Raw genomic sequence first — 23999 nt, forward strand, 5'->3', positions numbered from 1 at the left:
AAGAAGAACTCCGATGCTCCAATGTTACTCCTATTGGAGCTAGGCTAAAACCGTAAAATCGACAATTCATCTCCAACGAGTTTTAAGCTCGTGAAACGCATTAATGCCAAACACAACTTAATTTGAATCTAATAAGCTCAAGTGTATTGGTGTTGCCCATTTCAAAACCATTCACAGATTTAATCCAAGTGGTGTCGATTTAACCACACGAATGGGAATAGCTGTAGTGCTGGCACTATACACTTGTTTTTAAGCTCTTGAGAAACGCCGTAGCCTTCACTCGACCTTGTGGCTAGCATTCCTCTAATCAAAGCTTAAACATTTTATCACGTATCTTTTGAAGTTTCAACTCTCAGGTCTCAACTAACCCCTTGGGTCGGCCCGACTCGCAATAGTCACGGTCAAAGTAGTCATTATTTAATTATTATTTTCCCTGAACATTCTATATCTATATAATAATGAAATAATTATTAATATTATAATTAAGACGAATGCATCTTAAACCGTACATCTTGAATAAACGGAACCCACTTGCGCTGATTGATTCCAGATTTGTCATTCGTGATAGTATGGCGCTTTACTAACCATAGCCCTTTTACTACTATATTATTGCATTTAATTATATGATAGGGAATTTGGGATGTTATGTCACGCGACAAAACACCGCCTCTGAATCCGGGCCATGAGTAGATTTCCATCTTACCAACCAGAAAAATAAGGTAGATAAGATTTCCGTCCTTATTCAACCCTTAAAATTAAATACATAACAATTGGTAGACATCGATCTAGCCGCTCATGTGGAATCTTCTTCCAATCTTGTGGTATTGATTATACAACTTTTGTCTGCAGATCGGACGGCTCCGAGGTTTAGATCTATGTGGTTTTATTTTCTAAAGTAACAGTGGATCTTTATGATCCAACGGTGTACTTTTTATCAAATTTCGATAATATATATTTTTTTACTGGAGTAGGAAATTTCCAGAGATCACATTAGAAAAAGAAATAAAATAAATAAAAAATTTTACCTAACAAAAGACAACACTATAAAAGCAGCCCAAAAGGTAGGAAGAGAGGTACCAGAGATCACATCTTCGTTTGGGTGTCACGTCTCTCTCTCTCCCTCCGATTCTCTGATTCTCTCGTGTTTTTTCCTTTGCTGATCTGACCAGCTTAAAAACCCTAAGAGTTTGCTAAAATATTTTGAGAATCTTAGTTATAGCATTGGTTTGATGGGAGAGATCGAATTATTCCGGTAGAATAAGCCAAATTTCGGCGTGATTGGTCGAAATCCGGCGTGAGTTCCCGACGGTCGTGATCGGTGCGTCTGTTTGTTGTCTTATACGCATGAGCTGGTTCGTTAACCTGGGGATTTCTTCGAATTCGAACCATTTCATCACCTGCCTCTTGATTTTTATCCTCCATTATTCGCCTCAGTTGCCTCCTGCCTTGTTTAAATTTGAGAAGCCATTGGAGCCTAGATTAAATTCAGAACAATATGGAGTCGAGATATCAGAGTAATCGCCAATTGAAGAGAGGTTCGTTCCAAAAGTTTCCTTCTTTGTTTTCCAAGATTTTTCATGGTTTGAGATTATTTTCTGTTTGTCAGTGGAATCTCTGCTGTTTGTTCGTTTTATTGGCTTGCTTTCAATTTCTTAGGGCCTGATCGTTCTTAAAAATCTTGCTTTACTCAATTGTTTCTCCCCTTTTCCTTTACTCTTTCTCTCCCTTTGAAAAATCGAAACATGCATGTCGACACACGATCCTTGTATTTGGGTGCTTTTTGACTGGCTTTTATTATGTTTCATGGTTGATGTTTTATTAAACCGGTAAATTTTCTCGCCCTCCATGCACTTTGAGAACGATGATGGATATGACGCGGGACAACATGCATGCATAGACACATGGATGCTCTTACCGTGCATTTAGGCATTCAGGGTGTGCATGCATACGTATAGGGTAGCTTTGTATATGTATTTACAGGTATACTTGTCCCTTGTATATAAATTCATGTCATGCATACATCCATATACACATAGCAGCATGCATTATCACTTCGTCAGGCGTTACAGACGAGAAGATCCAAGGTTTTAGAACCCCTGGATTAAAAATGATCATAACACTCTGTAATTCAACAGATGTAGTTGGGACCTTGAAAAGTTGACAATGGCCTTCTGGGTTAACAGATTGCAGTGCTTTGTTAGACTGCATACGTACGTATACACACACCCAGAAAAAAATGAATAAAATTGTCTAGAACTAATAGCGCTGTTTATCTTCTTTTAGAATTTCTGGCACTACTCTGTATCATTCTCAAACACTAAAAGTATCCACGTGCATGCATATATATATACATGCTTGATTGCAAAAGTTCTGAGGGTTCTTTGCCCTTCAGTTTTGTACTTTGTAGTTTGCAGAGACTACCTTGTAGAGAAGTGACGTGGAAATTTTGAACAGTTTCTGTTGAACGGCCCTGTGAACTAGTACAGTCCTCCACTCCATATTAGAACAATACCCTGCTGTGTGCTGAAACCTCCAGAAGTAATGGTTTTATCCATTTGGTGGGGTCGCAAGCCGCTTATATAGTTTCCTGTCTGCATCAGACCCCACTATGGATTACTAGAATCCCCATTTCCACTTACATGGTGTTCTTGACATTTTCTGATATATATTTTATGTCGGATGTGGTTTATCACATCATTTTTTCTTTTTCTAGATAGGATGTGGTGCTTCCTGGCAAATAACAGCCCATGATGTTTTTAATATTTTTTTAGTGCAAATGAAGGTAAAAGTGATTATGGCAAGATGGTGTGAACATAAGGTGATGTTGGGAAGATTTGTTTCCATTTGAGCCGTGACATTGTTTCCATGAAAATTTTGTCTAACAGCTAAATTTGGAACCGACTTTGCCAAATACATTGGGCAATTTGCACCTCTGTTTAATATTTTAGAAGTCATTTATAGTTTTTAAGGTTTCAAAAAACAATAACTGACATAAATTTCTTTGTAACCCATACACGGTTGCTTCCAATTTTCTCAATTAATTGTGTGATATTGTTGGAGAAGAAACAATGGGTAGATGACATAAACTCTCTGGTTGTTAGTTCATTTTAACAAAACTACATTATGGCGATCCATAAAAAAAAAAAAAAAAAACTACATAATGACAAAGTATCTGCAAATTTTAACATATTATGACTACAATTTCATGAACAGAATCTAAGTTGTGTGAATTTGACATAAATTCCTTTTCCTAGAATTTGATATGCAATTCTCATTGTTGAACTGCTAATATTCTTAAATTAAAGATGTTAGTGACTAAATTGACTGGTAAGTATTGGAAGAACTTCACTTTTTTAGTACTTGAAATAAAAAACATGGTGTATGGTCGTTGAACAATTTTGGTTAAAATTCTAGGGCATCTTTCAGGAAATGATTTTAAAGGTGAACATAATAGTTGTATGCTTCAGATTACATAGCAGTGTTTCCAATTCATGGTTAAATTCCAAGGATTTATTGTAACTCAAACTATAATGACTGTGATGAACATTGACAAGTGATTTTTAGTTTTTATTTCAAAGTGATTTATAATATAGAAATTTTAACAATTTCTAGCCTTTTTACCCCACAAGTCTAAATCTAGCTTTGTCCTTGTTATTGCAGCTGCTTGCTACTCAACTGTTGGGGGAAGGCAATCCTCACCTTCTGTCATTGTCATAGGTGGTGGCTTTTCTGGTATTGCCGCTGCTCGTGCTCTCCATGATGCCTCCTTTCAGGTAAGAGATTTTCGCTTGCATTGTCTATATCACTCTACTATATCCATCCGCCACACTTTCACGGAAATTTTTACACATGTAACATGTATTGCTCCTTTTCTTGTCAACCTGATCTAGTATTTCTCACAGGTTGTTTTGTTGGAATCACGGGATAGAATTGGAGGTCGTGTATACACCGACTATAGTTTTGGTTTTCCTGTTGACTTGGGTGCATCATGGTATGCTTCTTTTCTTGTTGTTCTTTTGTATAATCCACATATCCTTTGATGCAAATGTGGATGTCACCTCTCAGTTGTAATGGGATTTTAAGCTTTGTATCTTGTATACATCATGCACCAGGTTGCACGGAGTTTGCAAAGAGAATCCTTTGGCACCTGTGATTGGAAGACTCGGACTCCCTCTCTATCGTACTAGTGGAGATAACTCTGTACTGTATGACCATGATTTGGAGAGGTAATACTTTTATTTTGACTTCGTTTCTGTTTATGATATATGTTTCGTAGCCATTTTCCACTTGACTTGCATGCAAACAAGCTAAAGGAGTAATGGTGTAGCCCCTGAATCATAGTCTTCATCCTAGTTTAGCTTGGTGATACTGTGTTATCCATGTGGTAAATGAAAATTATTTGATGGATTATAGTGCCGAGCGCAAACAGAATTTTGGTTAAGAATCCCTATCAAGCTGATTGATTGGTTGCCCTGTTGAAAAGATAGTCTACCCACTTATTGTAGCCCCCCTTTACATTTTTATTCTCTTGGTGTTTGGAACTTCATGCTGCTCCATGATAAAGAAAATTAACATGTATATGTGAATGGACTGGCTGGGTTCTTATTATGTATTCTGCCTCTATCTTTCATTTGCAGCTATGCACTCTTTGATACCAATGGGAATCAAGTTCCTCAAGAACTGGTGACAAAGGTTGGTGAAGCATTTGAGAACATTTTAAAAGAGGTATGCCTTTTCATCTTTTCATTATTGCCATATGTGCATGTGCTTCAGGTGCATACAAAATTACTAGGGAACATAAACTTGCATGATTGTATCAATCTCCAGCATTGATATGATGTCTCTAGCATGAAATACATTCATATGGTTATATTTTTATAGCATTAGCTTCTTTTTTCTTATATCATAAGCTTGTAGGCAGTGTAATAGGAATACACTTGGAATAATCTGATGAAGGGTAAAAGAATATATAAGATGCACCATAATTGATAGATTTTTTGATAAAAAAATGTCTTCACATTATTTATTTAACATGAATATGGTGATCAACACAATATTTAAGATTGAAAGTTGTATGGTAATACCTTCACAACAAGATGTGAGAACTTTCTCATATGTATGTAGCTTCACAACAAGATGTGAGAACTTTCTCATATGTATGTAGCTTGCTGATTTTATCTGCTCATGGGTTGCTGGTTTTATCTCTTTATGGTTTTCTTATTTTTTTTTTTATATTTAATGTTTCCAGACAGACAAAGTGAGGCAGGAGCAGAGTGATGACATATCAATAAGCCGTGCTGTTTCAATTGTTTTTGAAAGGCGGCCAGATCTGAGGTTTGTTTATTTATTCATTTCCATTGGTTATGAGATATTTACTTACCTTGGTAATTAAAGACATCTATATATTGTGACTTCTGTTGCAGGCTAGAAGGTCTTGCTTACAAGGTATTGCAGTGGTACTTGTGTAGAATGGAAGGTTGGTTTGCTGCAGATGCAGATACCATCTCACTTAATGGCTGGGATCAGGCAAGTCTTCTATTGACCAAAATATTTTATGAATAACTTCAATGACTGTTAGTGGTTACCATTATGTGAGACATTTATTTGGCATTTATTTTGATTACATGTATGGATAAAATATATAATTTAAATTTCACTTTGTTGAAAAGTAAAATACATAGGTGCGTCTTAGATGCCATGGATATATTTGGTGAGTACAATGATCTTTTATGGTATTAGAAATTGTGTCGGAATCTTTTAGGTGTATATCATTAATGAGTTTACAGAAAAAGGATACTGGGGACCTGCAATAGGCAAGGCCTGTCTGCAAAGTGCTTTGGGATTGGGAAAGCAGAAAGCTCCATTGTACACAAAGGGTTGCTCCTACATGTAGAGCATATTCCTTGTATTAGTACACTGCCCTTAGTTTTTATTAATAAAATTGGATTCTTCTCCAAGAAAAAAAGGTTCCTGCTTTTTCTTTTTAATGAACTTCCTATTAACTACAAAGAAAGGTTTTACAGAGAAAAATGTGGTACTGTATTATTTTTGTCCCGTAAGTTCTATTAATTAGTTATGCGAAATGTCAGTTGAAATGTACTGTTTTTTTGTAGATAGATCTTGTGCCTTAAATTATCGGCATACAAGGAGATAACATGGTTTAATTAATTTATTTTTTTATCAGTAACTCTGTGTATCTTATGGTTTCCCTTCTCTTGTAGGAAGTTGTAATATTCTGATGTTATGGAACAGAGTTTTTTAGCCGTACTGCTAGAAGTCCATTAAAAAGAAAAAAAAAATTCATGAATTATCTGGCACCACATGAGGGCACCCTGCTTTCTGGTCAAAGATTATATACCCTCTTTTTATGTGTGCAAGCCCAAGAAGGCAAACAATAGCCTATAAGAAAAAGAAGGAAACAATAAAACCTAGTCGAAGTCTAATAATGGAAGGAAGGTGATACAGTGATAGTTACTGAATGCCTTCGACTGTTTAGTGTCATAGTTAGCTTTTGCCTTATAAGTAGTACAAGTATGAGGATCTGTTACTTAACAACACTCACCAAACAACAAAAAAATAATGCGGTGTTTGTCCATCTGCCGCTGTTTGGTAATTATAGAAAAGAATTTGCTGCCATTAAACTACACTAAAGGATAACTGCAAAGTAACAAGAATATGCTATCTTTTTTTGTAGGTTGACTATTTCTAAACCATAATATCTAGGAAAAAACATGACAAATGAAATAAAATGTATATGGACAATATCTTTTTGTTGCTACTCACCATACTACTACACTGTTTTTCTGTCATATCTGGTTATTTTGCTTCGAAAATTAACTTTACTCTTTAATCACTTCACCTGTAGTCATGTGTCTTCCAAAATTATTGTTTCTTTTTGAATGACAGACTAAACTATATGGATTTTTTTTCTGAAAGTAAGCACTACTTAGGTCCATACTGTTGAATGGTTCTTGGGACTTACCCCACATGAATCGCGGAGACCACTCAATGGGTGTGGATCCTAAGGAGTATGTTACTCAAGAGAACTCTTCAAATTTTTGAGACAGAGCTTCATTGCACACTTAAATTAACTTTTCTTTTTATCTCATACAGGAAGTACTGCTTCCAGGTGGCCATGGACTAATGGTTCGGGGTTACCGCCCAGTTATAAACACTCTTGCTAAAGGTCTTGACATTCGTTTAGGCCACAGGTATTAGTTGGTCGATCCAATTAATGGTGAATGTGGGTCTATATCCTGCTTATGAACTTCAATCAGCTGACATTTGATTATCCATGTCTGGTTATCAGGGTTACAAAGGTTGTTCGACGATATAATGGAGTCCAAGTCATCACTGAGGATGGTACAACATTTGTAGCCGATGCAGCTGTTATTTCTGTTCCCCTTGGAGTATTGAAAGCCAAAATCATTGAGTTCGAACCAAGGCTACCAGAATGGAAAGAAGAAGCCATAGAAGGCCTTGGAATTGGGATAGAGAACAAGATAGTTCTACACTTTGACAAGATTTTCTGGCCAAATGTGGAGTTCTTAGGAGTGGTTGCTTCTACTACATATGGATGCAGCTACTTCCTAAATCTTCACAAAGCAACAGGTCATCCTGTCCTTGTGTATATGCCTGCAGGACAGCTCGCCCAAGACATTGAGAAGATGTCTGATGAAGCTGCTGCAAATTTTGCATTTATGCAACTCAAGAAGATACTTCCTGATGCTTGTGAACCAGTACGTTGCTTTAAAACCTCTGGCACCTAATCTTTCCATTCCACAAACACCTCCTGATTAACCTTGATAATGCAACTAACTGGACCAATAGGAATTTTCCCCAATGAGCCAAAATGTTTCGTTTTTCATAGGAGATTTTACCCTGATATTCTATTTTGCAGGCAAGCACAACGTAGGAAATTTATTTTTTCACCCTTGAAGACTGCTATGAATGTCTTGAGTGCCTTGAGAACGGTTGCTAACAATTTCTAACTTTGGAATTTTGTTTTGCAGATTCAATATCTTGTCTCTCACTGGGGAACGGATGTCAATTCGCTTGGATCATATAGCTATGATAGAGTAGGGAAATCCCATGATCTGTATGAGAGGCTAAGGATTCCTGTAGACAATCTCTTCTTTGCTGGGGAGGCAACAAGTATGGCCTATCCAGGGTCTGTCCATGGAGCATTCTCCACTGGACTGATGGCTGCCGAGGACTGCAGAATGCGTGTCCTGGAAAGGTACGGACAGTTGGATTTGTTCAACCCTGTCATGGGTGAAGAGATGGCATCTGTGTCTGTCCCTCTTCTCATCTCTCGGATGTAATTAATTAATCTACGTAAATCTGGATAGCCTTTTTTATTGGAATCCATGTAAACATGGGAAATCCATTGTTTTCTTAGGATTTCCCAGGCATTTCCAAGTGATGTGTTTTCATTGTCGAGTAAGCTAGTGTGTGTGTGTCTCTGAGTATGTGGACTTATTTTCTTCAGTATGTAGACTGTTTCTCGAGAAATACGCCCACTTCATAAGAGGGAGTTATAGTTGTTATTATTGGACTGCAGCAGATAAATAGATTACTACTATAATACGAGATTTTAAGACACATTGCCTCTGGTTTCATCTCTTCAGATTATGTTGAAATTCTCGTTTTGTTCAGCTCACTGAATTTGTCTGTTGTTCAGGCTGCCTTGCAAATAAATTTATGTGTAATTCACATGTAAAAGGGAGAGGGGTCCTTCCCCTCGTTGAAAAATTCACTTGGAAGACGTTTATATGGTCAACTAACTTCTTATCTTCTCCTCATCCTTCAGTGACCTTTCCGAAATTGCCAAAAACTTGAACAGTATCCTTTCGTTCTCAGTTCTCTCTGAATGAGGAAAATAATGGTTCAATCAATTATGTGGGTAGATTTTTCCAATCAATCCTCTTAGTGGTAACAGAATAAAGGAATCTCAAATAATGCTTTGGGTTGACATAATCCATCCACTATAGACCTGTTCACTTGTTTGAATTTTGAACCACTAACCACTCCATTGTCTATTGTGACCACGTGTCTAGTGGTATGTGTCCCTTTTGACCTACCAAGTGACTAGATACTTTAAATGCATGTTGGTGCTCTGCCATTCTATCTTTTTCTCTTTAAAATTAAAATTATATAAGCAAAACTAGACTAGAATCTAGATAGAAGGGTTGCGTACATGAATCAATGGAAACCAACCTCTAGACCTGGGGGTATCTCTTACGAGTTCTCAACCAGAAAATCAATAGCTAGGCAAAGAAACTTCTGTGATATGCGGACAAAGTTCCCTTTTCTTTGGATAAAATGAACTTAGACACGAATAAGCTATTTGTGCCATTGCAAGCGTATTCTGTTGCTGGTTGTTTTATTTTTGCCCACGGTCCTGACTGTAGATTGATGCCAAATCCACATGTAGGATGCAGTTTATAGGAGGGGGGCTGTAATTTCAGATTTTTGAGGTGAATTGCAGTCTATTTATCCCTTTATTTTTTGTTGGTTTATGATGAATCTCAAGGTATCATTCAACCTAAAAGTTTGTGCTGTTAGGTGAGATCCCTAATTAGGTTTTCATTCTCCAACATGCCAACTCATGCAATGGCTATTGGACTTGAAACATGGACAAGTACAGGTCCACCCATACCTTGTACTAAAATTTAATTAATTATAGGGGAGATAATGAAGATCAAACACTGGACCACTTGATCAAATATGATATTCTGAATGAACTAATCAACCTAAAAAGCTCATGCTGTTAGGTGAGATCCCTGATTAGGCTTTTATTCTCTCACAATGAAAAATCCTATTTCATGTCTTTGACGACATTGTTTGTGGTTTTGAAACCTGCAACCGTTGTTCCAGAACTAGCAAAACCACTTATTTCACACAGTAATTGTGTCTGACTATAGTATCCAAAAGGTATGGTCCTTAGAGAAAATTGATTACCAATAACTGGTATACTATCATCCGTTGATATTCAATCAATTGGTATGCATTCAAATTTAGCGTGGGTTTCTAATTGGTTAACGATTTTAGGTGAAGTGCCGCCAGTTTATTGTGTTCTAAGTACAAACTTAGAAAACATGGTTTACTGATGAAAGCATGACATGACAACCATATGGCGTGTGAAAGTACATGTGAGTCATGATCAATACTCATCTTATGGTTGAAAAAAAAAACCACTGACATAATAACAGCTTTTTCATTTTCTGGTTATGCATTGTTATTTTATAAAAAAATGGTACATCTTTTGAATCATATCGTCCTTTTTAAAATCAAGAACCAAACACAGCCTATAATGCCTAATTAATGACAATGTAAGGTGGTGTTCAATCCTGGATTTAAATAAAAAAAAGGTGGAATCATTCAGAAAATTTACCAATTGTTCGACAAAATGACGATGTATTTTGTTTTAATTAAACAATACAAAATAATGTATCGATTGTGCGATTCATGCATGAATGATGTAAATGCAATCTCATCGCTCATTTTTTATTGTACAGTAGGTACTGAACAAAATGATTGGAACCATTTTGGCGTGTGAGATACATAAATTTGCCATGTCTTGTTTACATCAGCCAACCATATTGGGGCTGGAACTTGACTAGTTGGTCTGTTCAAAGAAAAGGGGATTTTGCTTGTTCCAGAACCGCCAACATAGATTTCTCATCCTATGATCCTATCATATCTTCCTTTACCCAAGAAGAAAAGAGCTCACATTCTGCCACCATGTTGCACCATTGCTTTGCAACCGACAATAAAACACCTATTTTCTTTAAATTCAAAGTAGGTATGATATACTTTTAGCGTTTCCTTGTTTCCAACAATGTTAGGTTCGTATTCAGTACATTCAGTCCAACATTGGGTGATGCCTTCTATAGCTAATTCGTCCTTGTTTTATTGGGCAGTCACAAAAGATGCTGCAACCATATTTGCAGCAGATGTCAAACTCATGCCAATTTCAAAATAAGTAAACTAAGTGCTACAAATAAAAAAAAAATTAGAGAATAATGTTGATAGAAATGATAGCAGTGAATTGTGAAACAAGCAGCTAGTAAGTTAAAATTGACTTGGCTCAATTCCAAGAGTTAGAAGCCTATGCTAAACTACAATGTTATTTCAAGCAATAATTACAAAGAAAATGAATATGTTATGGATATCTAAATAATTTCACACAGCAATCCTCCATATGCTTTTACATTGGAGCAACAAGATGGATATTGCTATTAAATGTGAAACCCTAGCCTTGAAATCTCTATTGTACATACATCCTCTCACAGTTTGACCAATCAGATGATTTTTCTTTTCTCTCATTTCCAATTATTTACCCATTTCCTTACAGGCAAATAGTGAAGCAGGAGAACAATTGTAGTAAGAATGAAACCCTGCATGAGATGACAGAACTTACCTATACATTGGGCTTGTCAAATTGCCATGGACACAGATAAATAAACATAACTGAAACTTTCTGCAATTTACTGGTAAATGCTTGGGAGATTAAACAGCAGAACACCCACTCACAAAATTGAACTGAAACTTTCAATTGGATCCGCTTCTTCAAGCATAGATGCTGCTTGGAAGCAGTCACAAGCATCAGCTATTCTTCCATCATCCTTATGAATCATTCCTAAGTGATACCAAGCTGCACGGTTGGTGGGTTCAAGCCTCAATGCATCTGATAGGAAGCTTCTTGCTACAGGTAATGCCTTTGGGCCCATTTTCCGAAGCAATGCACCCATGAAGACCCTGGAAGGCACATAACTTAGGTCCAGTAAGAGGCCATTACTATAAGCAGCCAATGCTTCTTGGATTTGTCCACGTCCCTCATTCATAAAGCCTAGTATAATTCATTGTAAAACAAAAAAGAAATCATTTAAACTTTACAATTCATAGAAAATGGGGGGTTTTGAGAGGATGGGAATTGCAAAATTTTACAAGATATCTTAAAAATGGTTTGGAGGATCTGATTCATTGCACACAACCAGCCTAGTGGCAGTTGGTTGGGTAAAATAAACAGAGAACGACTGAGGCTACTCAAAAAATCGGATTATAAATATGGTCTAATTCAAATATAAAATATATTTGTAACCATTTTATTTTGTTTTCTTAGCAATGTAGCCATACAGTTCTTTATTCTTGTACTGGATACAAGGATATGGTACAACAGGCTTTTAGAACATCATGACAGTCCAGGTGGGTTACTCAGAATATTTCAGATGTGTCATGTGTGGTATATAGCATGTATGCAGTACATGAAAATAATTGTATCAGCTCCATTTGTTGTTTTTTTTTTCTTTAGGGTAGGTAGGAGGGTGGATGTGGCAATTTCTGGCCTGGCTTAGTCTGTCCAGTTTTCCCTGGCTGAATTATATAAAAAATATACATACAAAACTTGTATATAAGATTATAATGTAAACCATATCATAAATAATGCATATAAATATATTAGATTTAAGTACATAATGTAACAAATAATATGCAAGATATAATTTGTACTTGCATATATAAGCATTGATGATTTTCAAAATCACTAGGGTAAGAGAAGGCTTTGGCTGTGTCGAACTTCAGGTGGAGGTACACCATGGCCTGTATTTTACCCTGCAGCACAGTAAAAGGTCAGAGGCCCTGCAGTGAGTGAAGGTATATGTGGATCAGAATGCTCACTTATTTATAGGGAAGATACCTGAACCTTGGGAGGGACAGAGTTTGAACAAGTGTCTAGGACCTCGGGCTACCTGTCTTGCTGAGAATTGACACGTTTTAGTATATGTGGATCAGAATGGGGCCCAACTCTTCCACTAATGTGGCAATGTTTAGTCGGTGTGGCTACATGGGACCATTTGGTTGCTTTGGATTGCCAATTGGCATTTTAATTACCTACCCACCATTTTTTGAACATCTCAGCTCAGTGCCTTCGGTAATTGAGTAGGTGTGCTTGGTGAACCCGAGATGATCTCATTGGTTTATTTGAAGTTTTGTCTGTTCATATTAAAAATCAGCACCACATGTCAATTCTTGATAGGTGAGTAATTCAGGGCATATCAATTGCCCCCCCCCCCCGTTGGGATGCCTGGCACAAGAATTGCAAGTGTTGATCCAACCGAAGGAAGTAGTGTCCGACTGACGTGTCTTGATGAAAGCTCTGGTCTGAAGTTCCTCTTTGTACTCCGAGCTACAACATCATGCGGTCCAAGTAGCACATCAAGGATCAAATTGGAGAGGAGTGTCGATTCTCTTTGTTTAAGTATATATGCAACTTGGAGCCAGACTCACACGCTTTATTAAGAGCAGACGAACGTGACGCTTCACATTAAACTACAGGATCAAGTTTCGAGTTGATATATGCAACAATGAGGAGGTGAAGAGTTGCCCTCCCAACCCTTAGATCTTCTTGAATCTGGTCCATTGGTGCTCTTTATAAATAGACAAGGGGGCCCATTCTTCACCTGTTTTATTGTATAGGGTAGCCTTGAGGCCGAGAGAACTCGGTGTAGGATAGTTGTGAGGTCAAGAGAGCACAGTTCCCACGTCGGTCATCTTTATCCGAACTTCATCCACTAATATTTTCCTAGTGAGTTGTCTTCTTCCATATTTCTTTTTCCAACATGTTCCATTTTGATGGTCAATCTAGTTCTAGGCAGGATGAGGCATCGTATCAAGATCATAGATGTGATGATTTTAGTTTCAGATCTTAACTTGATGTAAAAGAGAAAGTAAGAGAGAGAGATAGATAAGAAGAAGAAAACCTGTTCGACTACAAGAGAAGAGAATAGTTCAAATTCTCTCTTAGGTCGGCCAGGATATATAGTTTACTAAAATAAATAGAAAAAGTCTTTTATGCCCCTATTTAAGTTGGGACACATTAACGCTCACTAAAAGACACAACATATTAATAAACTCAAATGGCTATTCTATCATTCTTTAGTCGACAATAACACTCCCCCTCAAGTTGGAGGATATATATCATATAGTTCCAACTTGTTACATATGTAATCCACTCTTGCCCGATTCAACCATTTGGTGAACAAGTCTGTCCATTGACTCCCTGTATTAACATATGTTGTACTTATCATTCCGCTAAGAACCTTTTCTCTCACAAAGTGACAATCAACCTTTATGTGTTTTGTCTCTCATGAAAAATTAGGTTAGAGGAGATGTGAATTGCACCTTGGTTGTCACAATATAGTTTCATTGGAGTGATAATCAAGTACCTCATCTCCTGTAGGAGATTTCTCAGCCACACTAGTTCACAAGTTGTATGTGCCATGGCTCTGTATTCGGCTTCTGCACTACTTCTTGCCACCACGGTTTGCCACCACAATAATCTGTAGTAGACATTCTATCAGATATAGATCCAGCCCAATCAGCATCTGTATATTCCTCTATTTCAATATTTCCACCACTCTTATATAGCAAGCCATGACCAAGAGCTCCCTTCAAATACCTTACAATCCTTAGGACCATGTCCCGATGTGGAACCCGAGGATTGTGCATGATTGACTCACCACACACTACGATGAGATATCTGGCCAAGTGATAGTTAGAAAGTTTAGCTTACCCACCAACCTTCTGTACCTTCTTGGATCTTCAAACTCCTCACTTGTACCACTACTCAACTTGATATTCAATTCCATGGGTGTTTCCGCTGGTTTGACACCCAATAAGCTTGTCTCCAATAGATCAAGAACATATTTCCTCTGGCAAAATTAATACCATACTTGGACCTTGCCAATTCTATCCCTAAGAAGTATTTCAATTTGCCAAGGTCTTTTATTTGGAAATGATCATGCATAAATGTTTTCAACCTGTCAATCCCGAGCCTATCATTGCCAGTAATAACAATATCATCAACATAAACCACTAACAAAATATTCCCCGCATCAGAGTCATAGTTGAACACTGAATGGTCAACCTAACATTGTTTCATGCCAAACTTCTTTACGACTTCATTGAATCTGCCAAACCAAGCACGAGGGGATTGTTTAAGTCCATAAATAGCTTTCTTGAACCTACACACCGTACCATCCTCCCCCTGAGCAACAAACCCAGGTGGTTGCACCATATACACCTCTTCAAGAAGATCACCATGCAAAAACGCATTCTTAATATCAAGCTAAAACAAGGGCCAATTATGTATAGCAGCTAAGGAGATCAAAACACGAACATAACCAATCTTGGCAATAGGAGAGGTCTCTGTGTAGTCAATACAATATAACTGTGAATAATTCTTGGCAACCAACCGAGCTTTCAATCCCTCAACACTACCATCAGGCAAATACTTGACTGTATATACCCACTTACATCCTACAGTATGCTTACTTGGGGGAAGAGTGGTGAGATCCCATGTATGGTTACGAGCTAGAGCGGAGAGCTCTTCTTCCATCGCCTGACGCTACCCCAAAGAAATAAGGGTTTCCTAGACATCCTTAGGAACAGAAATAGAAGATAACAACAAAACAAATTGTCGATGGGAAGGAGATAGGTGAGAAACAGAAACATAACTGGACAAAGGATGAAGGGTACAACTACGTTAAACTTTCCGCATGACAATGAGAAGGTCAAGGTCAGAAACAGGGGGTGATGGTGTTGTTGATGTCACTTCTGGATCCGTCAACGGTGAAGAAGCTGGAGGGGCCGATGCATGTCAATGCATAAACACTTGATGGATAGGTGGTCATGCAAGAGGAAGTGGCACTAGAGGTGAAGACTTAGGCACAACTGGAACAAGAGGAATGGGGTCTGCAACAGGAATTGGAAGCAAAAGGAAAGAAGCAGAAGGAATGGGGGGAAGAGACATCTGACCCAGAAAAGAACGGAATCGACTCAAAGAAAGTAACATCGGGACACACAAAACGTCGAGAACTGAGATTGTAATACTTGTACTCTTTCTGGGTCCTAGAATAGCCAAGAAAGACACTTCGTAGATCATGCATCTAATTTGTCTAGTCTGGGACCAAGATTATGAGCAAAGCACACACACCCAAAAAACCGAGGAAAAGGAGACAACGTAGGAAACAAAACAGTGAAGGGAAACTGACCATCAAGGATGGACATAGGCATTCTGTTAATAAGAAAGCAAGATGTAAGCACATCACTCCAGAAACGTTTGGGTACATTCATATGGTGCAACAAGGACCGGGAGGTTTCTAAGAGATGGCGATTTTTCTGTTCAACTACCCAATTTTGTTGGGTGTGCAAGAGCAAGATAATTGATGAATAATACCATGTTGTTCTAAATATTGCTGAAAGGGAGTATAAAAATATTCTCGACCATTATCTGAACTTAGGATCTTAATGTGAATACCAAATTGAGTGCGGATTTCAACATGAAACTTTCGAAATATAGAAAATAATTCACTTCTTTCTTTCATAAGATAAAGCCATATCATCCTTGAATAATCATCAACAAAAATAACAAAGTACTTGTATCCATTGTGTGACACTATTTTATTTGGACCCAAATGTCCGAATAGACCAAAGAAAAATGACTCGACATACAATAATCGACTCTAGGACTGAAGGAAACCCGATGATGTTTCCCATACTGACACGACTCACAACCCAAAGTAAAAAGACCATTCAATGATGGAACAAGTTGCTTAAGTGCTTTAAGAGACGGGTGCCGAAGTCTGCAATGCCATTGGAGAGGGGTGAAAGACAACTGAAGAGTTGTTGAAATACCACCACAACCACCATCAAGGTAATGCAGTCCACCAGCTTCATGCCCTCCACCAATCTTCATCCCCGTCTTGAGATCCTGAAATACACAAGAAGAAGGGTAAAAGGTGATAGAACAATTAAGAGACTTGGTCAATTTACTAACAGACATAAGATTAAAAGGCAATTTGGGTACATACAGAACTGAAGACAAAGATAATGAACTAGTTTTAACATCACCAATACCACTTATGGAAGAAGTGGAACCATTAGCAAGAGTGACTGTTGGTTGTAGAGGATGAAGAAAGTGAAGAGAACACACCTAGAGTCCTAGTCATGTGATCGGAAGCTCCAGAATCAATGATCTAGTGGGAGGGTTTGGATGCCAGACAAGCCATACCTGAGTAGGCAAGCGTTGTTGTACTCGGCTGAGAAGTAGCCTGGATCAACCGCTCATATTCAGTACGAGAAATACTCATCATCTCCTGTCCGGAGGCATCTATAGGTGAAGGTGTCGGACCAGTCTATTGACTCCCTTGTTCCATATCACCACTTGCCACTACATGATTTGCCCAAGATGATGGTGGGCCATGTAGATTATAGCAAAAATTAACAGTGTGCCCATCCATACCACAATGCATACACTTTCTCGGACCATGATTACGTCCTCTACCACGAGCTCCCCCTAAATCTCGACCTCCAACACGCCCACCACCGTGATTGTACATGTGTCCACCTTTACCACCACGGCCTGCCTGGCCCTGATGAGCTACTCCTCTACCACCATGGCCGCCCCCTCTAGCCACCGCAAGGGCAGTCCTATTGGATATTGTGGGGTTCTCTGGAGAGCCAACAGAAATCCTCCGAAGACGGGCAAACAGTCAAGAGAGGGGAGGGCAGACCCACCTAGTATCTGAGCCCTCACTGGTTCATATTCAGGCTTTAGTCCCACCAGAAATCTGCTTACATCAAGTTGCTCTCTCTGTTGTTGCTGAATTTCTCAAACTAGCATAATATTCTTCAAGACTCTGGTTACCCTGTTGTAGACTAAATACTCTTTGATAGAGATGATATACTCTGGTGGTGTTATCCTGTCCCGAATAAAGCTTCCTTGATCCCAAATTTCCTTGGTTGTGTTTAAGAACTTGAAGTTTACACTAATCTTAGATTCCATACTGGTGGTGTTATCCCCCCACATTTCGCATCCCGCAACCATCTGTCCCTCCCCCCAGTAACGAGTTTTCAAAAGAAGTCCCTCCCCCATGGGAATCAACTAGGGGTTTTCTTCTCTTATATGCTTTACTTTCTTCTTGGCTTTGAGAAAAACTTGAACAGATTTGGCCCAAGGTACTTAATTTTCTCCATTCAATTTAATTACATTCAAGTAGTCTTGAGGGATCATAACCAACTTATGTTCATTATCTCCCATGGCTGTAATTTTTTTTGTTTCAACCTGCCTTACCCAGTAATCACTACACCGCACTCCAAGAACAGTGTACTTCACTCCTCACGTTAATCACTCACCACCATATGATTGACCATTGCTGAAACATACACTGTCACAGGTTTCAGCAATTAACCTCCACTATTGTCACTTTCGGCACCTCACAAACACATCACACACAAGAGTACCACACATCTGAACTGCCACCATATGACTGATACTAAGCCTTCGACCCACTAATCTGAACCACACATCTGCACCTACCACGAAACCTACTATTGCAGCCCTCTTCGTTCCATCGAGTAGAGGGTTCTCTACCAATCACATGAAACCACAACTTCATACCCAACCGAACACATTAAAAACTCGAGAATGAAGATATGGCAACTCATTTTCAGCTCTTTTACGCAACTTAAAAAAAAAAAGAGAAGAAAATTGAGAGATTAAAAACCGAGAGATTACTAACATATCTGGACTGACTTAACCTGGCTCTGATACCATGTGATGATTTCAGTTTCAGATCTTAACTTGATGTAAAAGAGAAGAGAGAGAAGGGGAGAGAAGAAGAGAAATCGAACAAGCAGAAAACCTGTTAATAAAACTCAAATGATTATGGACATTAAAGTGAGTAAAAGCTAATGTATTTCACTAAATGCCATAAGTTAAAGTGGCTTAGTGGCTAAGGACACATCTAAGTGCCGGGTGTTGGTGACTTGGGTTCAAAACACACCAGCTTCTCCATTTTAAATAATGAGTTAATAAGTTTCTTGTTTGATACGCCCTTGATAAGCCTCTATTGAGTATCAGGCCGTATAGCCGATACTATACGATATGCACCGATATAGTGGCTTGTCGGACCAATACGCATGAAAGGAAGGAGACTTGCATTATGGAAGAACTTAGTAAACCAATCTATTGTTGAGCCAGATCCATGGTTGCCACTGCATATATAAAATTGGGGGCAACCAGAATTCCATTGCACAACATGCTTTTGGATCTTAGCTGAAACTTTGGTCCCAACAAAAAAAATCTAAATATCTGATCAAGGGTTAAAAAATCAAAAACAAAATTGTACCCCTGGCCAATCCAGAAAGATGTAGGACATCCTAAAAATGGATGGTTGACTTTCCCCAGTAATATGGATAAGTGATCTTTGACAAGATATATCTTGTAGGTTCCTCCTTTACCCATGGAAGTTGTAAGTGGAAGATCAAGTCAACTTTTTTCTAACTTTTCCATTTATTCCTTTGTCAAACTCCCTGAAAGACATTTTTCTTCTTCCGGTTAGGGGATATTCTAGTTTTTGGTCCCCTTCTCCACTTTCTCCTGTTCCTTCTTTTTTCAGGACCTTTCATGAGTCCCTACATTTTACTCCCCCTCAGGCTCTATTGGATGGCCCTATTCTTCCTAAAGTCACGGAATTTTGCTGGAAAACCCACCTTGAAAAGAATTATTATGGGTGAGATGCTCCATAGAAACAGAAAACTTGGTTCACTACCCCTCAAGTATATGTCCATTACTTATAAATAATGGTGAAGATGTCAACCGCTAATTCATATCTTGCCATTCTGTTTTGATTTTATGGAACCACTTCACCCCTTCGATACTTCTTGGGGATCTCCCCTTGATATTATGGATCTTTTTAAAAATCAAATGCTTCCTCTACAACCAAAATGGTGAAAGTAATGTGGAGGTATTCAATGGCTACCACCTTTTGGAGTGTGGTGTGAGGAATGACAAAATCTATGATGCAAGAAGTTCCTTCTATTATATTTATCAAAAAAAAAAAAAAAAAAGAAGTTACTTCTATTATTAACTGTCTTGGTGAGTGGAACATCAGGTAACAACTAGAGATGGACTTGGAGAAGTCTATATTGCTTGTTTCCATCTTAAGGAGGTATCAGGGTGTTACCAGCCTTAATCAACAAAGAAGGCTGGTTTAACATTTTGGGTTGCACTTGACAGTGGAAGAATCAAGTTCAACGTTGATGGGTATGTATGCCTTATGTAATCTGAGAGAGTATGGCATTGATTGAGGGAGGGTATCTCCCTAAGGGTTTAATTGATGACACTACTTCAAGGGTTTCACATGCTTGGGTTGCACTTGACAAGTGGAAGAATCAAGTTTAATTTTGATGGGTGTATGTGTGCTTTGGGAAAATAAGAGAAGGATTGGGGGAGAGAGGGAACATATCTCTAAGGGCTTTGTTCATGACACTACCTCAGGAGTAAAAAATTTCTTTTTACCTCTGATTGGAATGATATTGAAGTGGATGGAAACTGTCAGGTAATAGTTGATTGGATGTCTTCTGAAAAATAGGCTCTATCCCCTTTTATTTTTATCAACAGCAGGGATTCTTTCCTTATTGTCATTCAACAAAACTCTCTGAAAATGTCAGTGACAATAAAAGCAACATGATATACAGATACTTTTCATCCTTGGAGACTATCCTCATAGTCAAAAGTGAATTTGTCAGATACAATTTGATAGATGGCAGCCACCTTTCTAAGTGGCTACCCTTTGGTTTCTTCCAATAAGAAATCCAACTAAACGGTTAGTGCCATTGGTCTTTTTCTGAAAATTTATTACTCTGTTTTCCACTTAGAAAACTTTTTAGAGACTAACTTCTATAGCATATGAAGGTTTTAGGTCTTACCTTCAGTGTGCAATGTTGCAGCAGAATACTGCCTCAGTGATTTAGCCTTCTCCAAGCATACCTCAGCATCCCGCCAATGTGAAAGGCTGGCATATAGATTTGCGAGATCTTGCCAAACTTCAAACTCACTGACCTTATCATCCTCGACCTAATATAGCAATAAAAACAATGATGTAATTTAGAAATGACATTGTATTAATTTATGAAACTAATAAATGATTAAATACAAAATTAGTTTATGGACAAATACCTTGGAAACAAGATATTTTAAAATAAGTAAGACCAAAACAGAATATATGCTCTGTAAATTTAATAAAATAGAACTTTCAGATGGACTAAGAAAATTGCAAATGGGATGGCTAGCTCATTAGCTATGCAAGGGGTTCATATTGAGCATTTGTACTGGGCAGAATTGTCATAGGATATGATTGTAAAAGATAAAGGGCAGCTGGGTTGTTCTTCCTACCTTAATAATAATAGGAGTGCATATCAATATAAACTAAGGATTGGAGACCAAGAGATAACTCAATATGACCTCTTTCATTACCATTGTTTGATAATTCACAAGGGAGAATTGAGGAGGATGCCGCTCATAGAATTAGAACAGGATGGGAAAAATGGAAGGGCACATCCAAAGTCCAATGTGATAGGCAATACCACTTACGTTAAAAGGGAACATCTATAAAACAGTTGTCAGATCAGCAATGTTGCAAGGAGCAGTGTTGGCAGTCAAGAAACAATATGTCTGAAAATGAGTGTAGCAGAAATGCATATACTGAGCGTCTCGAATATGAATTCAGGCGGTTCAAATGGCTCTCGAAGGATTTGTATATCCAAATCAGATGGATCAGGAGATCTGCAAATAGCTTGGCTAACAGCTTAGCTAAGCAAGGGGTACAAAGAAACAATATGTTCTGGGCTCATTTGTAATTTTTGGGGGGCTAGTCCTATTTTGGACTGTCCTTTCACAACTCCTTTCTGTAATCTTCTCTTTTTCCCTTTATAATCAATAAAATTTCTTCTTTGTGTTGCTGAAAAAAAAAAAGAAAGAAATGCATATACTGAGATGGAGAGGGGGCAAATCTAGAAAGGATAGCATTGGAAATGTAGTCATTCAAAGGAAAAGCCAATAGCTCCAAGAGGTGATAAAATGAGAGAAAATAGACTAAGATGGTTTGGTCACATGCATAGAAAACCATATACAACACCCTTAAAAAAGGAGGAAGACAATTAGGAAGAAGAGAAAAGGAAGAGATAAGACAAGTCAAAGAAGAGGATTTGAAAATTTACTATTTCTCCAAACATAACATAAAACAGCCCTAACATAATGTGTATTTATAAGAAACCTAGAAACTGAAAATTACAATTAAATCCCTACCAAATATAAAAATGCAATTAAATCCCTACCAAATATGAAAATTACAAATAGCCCCTACTAAGAGAAAATTTTACAATTAAACCCAAATTTTGCATTAATCAGAGCAAACTCTATATTAATGTCATTTACACCTAAAATAAATACGAATTCCATTTGGCGTTTTGGTTTCAAAGTGATCTCCATCAATTCTCCCCAGCAGAAAAGAATTATCCTCGAGAGGTAAGGGAATGATACTGCTCTAATAGATTTGGGTCTAGGTGACGAAGTTCCTCTTCTGAAATCCAAGTAGCATCGGTGTCAAGGTGGCCTTTCCATTTCACAAGATAATGCTGAAAAACACCTAGGCCGAATGTGACAATTTTGTCTTGGAGAATGGTAACCGGAAATAAAGGTGAAGCAATGCTGGTTGTGGGTACCTGCAGGTACTCTTGATTTGCTTGGCATGTGAAGACTAAACTTGTGGTAGAATGGGAACAGGAACTAAAGGTGAAGCAATGCTGGTTGTGGGTACCTGCAGGTAGAGTAGGAGGCTTGAAGGTGCCTCGATAAGGAAACAAATCCTCCACATTGAAAGTTGAGCTAATTCCCATGCCCGAAGGTAAATCAAGTTCATATGAATTAGGCCCTATCTTTTGAATGATGTGAAATGGACTGTTGGCTCGAGCATATAACTTTTTAAAGGAGTGCTTTGGATAACGCTCAGGACACACACGAACCATGACATAATCTCCTTCATTGAATTCTTGATTTATGTGATGTGTGTTTGTAGTAAGTCTATAGTTTTCATCAGTGTTTTAAAAGGTGTGGGTGGCGTATGCCTGGAGGCGTGCCTCCAGGGGAGGCACTCCCAAAACACCCTGAGGCATATGCCAGAGGCAACAAAACCTCTGAGGCATACGCCTCATGTGCTTTTTTCATGAGGCGTTTATTAGTAGAAGAAAAGAGGAGCAATAAGGAAGAAGAAGAGAGAAGAGAAATGTTTGGAGAGTTCAAAATCAGTCTGGCAGCACCAGCTTATATTATTATATATAGGGCAACCATAACTAAAAGGGAAAAGACCCTTATGCCCCTACTGTAGTCAAAGTACATAAACAATGATAAAAAAGCTATTTTAACCAGACCAAACAGACCCTAACTAAGCAGAATAAAAACATAAAATGTAAACATTTCAACACTCCCCCCTCAAGTTGGGACATAGATGTCAATCATGCCCAACTTGTCACACAAATTATTATTGCTAGGTTAGCAGCAATAATGATAGCAGCATTATTGTCACAATAGAGTGACATAGGTTTGTTAACTACAAAACCCACTGCAGCTAAGGACACCCACTGCATAGGCAATACCAGCCATGGTCATAGACAAATATAAGAGTCTCCCTACAAGTCTCTAGAACTTCTTCACATCTTTCAAAAACGCCCTCTAACTGTCACCCAATGGGTGAATCAATTGGCTTCACCCCAAACTTGCTTGCATCTTCTAATAGATCTAGTACATATTTCCTTTGGAAATAAATATGCCCTTTCGAGAGCGGGCGACTTCAATCCCAAGGAAATAATGTAAGGGGCCTAGATCTTTCACCTCAAATTGAGTGGCTAAGAATTTCTTCAGCTTCTGTATTTCACTCTTCTAGTCTCCGGTGATCACTATGACATCAACATACACAATTGAAGCTGCAATTTTTCCTTCAACCTTCTTCACAAACAGAGTATGATCTGACTAGCATTGTTTAAACCCCATCTGCTATACAACTAAGTGAAACTTACTAAACCAGGCCCGAGGAGATGTCTCAACCCATATAGTGATTTTTTTTAACCTACACACCTTCTACTCACTACCTTTGGCA

General features: G+C 38.1%; 2 protein-coding genes across 3 annotated transcripts in view; one reads left to right on the plus strand and one right to left on the minus strand.

Moving 5' to 3' along the window:
- Window positions 1–1059: 1059 nt before the first annotated feature.
- Window positions 1060–8604, plus strand: LOC148866169 (polyamine oxidase 2-like). Its single transcript, XM_088975402.1, has 10 exons — window positions 1060–1535; window positions 3661–3773; window positions 3903–3991; window positions 4113–4226; window positions 4638–4725; window positions 5249–5334; window positions 5424–5530; window positions 7118–7211; window positions 7310–7739; window positions 8013–8604. The coding sequence occupies exons 1-10, from the start codon at window positions 1496–1498 to the stop codon at window positions 8322–8324; spliced, it is 1473 nt and encodes a 490-aa protein (XP_088831528.1). The 5' UTR covers window positions 1060–1495; the 3' UTR covers window positions 8325–8604.
- A 2449-nt stretch (window positions 8605–11053) lies between these two features.
- Window positions 11054–23999, minus strand: part of LOC148866170 (protein NPG1-like) — a 42868-nt gene continuing 29922 nt past the window's right edge. Inside the window, exons 5-6 of one of the 2 annotated variants that reach the window (XM_088975403.1) lie at window positions 20776–20923; window positions 11054–11854 (exon numbers count right to left, since the gene is read on the minus strand). In XM_088975403.1, the coding sequence (XP_088831529.1) occupies window positions 11535–11854; window positions 20776–20923 (468 nt within the window). In that variant the 3' untranslated portion in view covers window positions 11054–11534. Of the gene's footprint in view, window positions 11855–16358; window positions 16775–20775; window positions 20924–23999 lie in introns of those variants that run through there. The other variant, XM_088975404.1, reaches the window with a different exon arrangement.

The sequence above is a fragment of the Nelumbo lutea genome, chromosome 3, assembly GCF_056320005.1.
Source record: "Nelumbo lutea isolate HS-2025 chromosome 3, American lotus-T2T, whole genome shotgun sequence".
NCBI lineage: Eukaryota > Viridiplantae > Streptophyta > Magnoliopsida > Proteales > Nelumbonaceae > Nelumbo > Nelumbo lutea.

Coding starts and splice junctions, on each gene's coding strand:
- LOC148866169 (XM_088975402.1), top strand. CDS start 1,496: ATGGAGTCGAGATATCAGAGTAATCGCCAATTGAAGAGAG. Junction 1,536..3,660: donor TAATCGCCAATTGAAGAGAG/GTTCGTTCCAAA, acceptor TTGTTATTGCAG/CTGCTTGCTACTCAACTGTT. Junction 4,726..5,248: donor TTGAGAACATTTTAAAAGAG/GTATGCCTTTTC, acceptor TAATGTTTCCAG/ACAGACAAAGTGAGGCAGGA.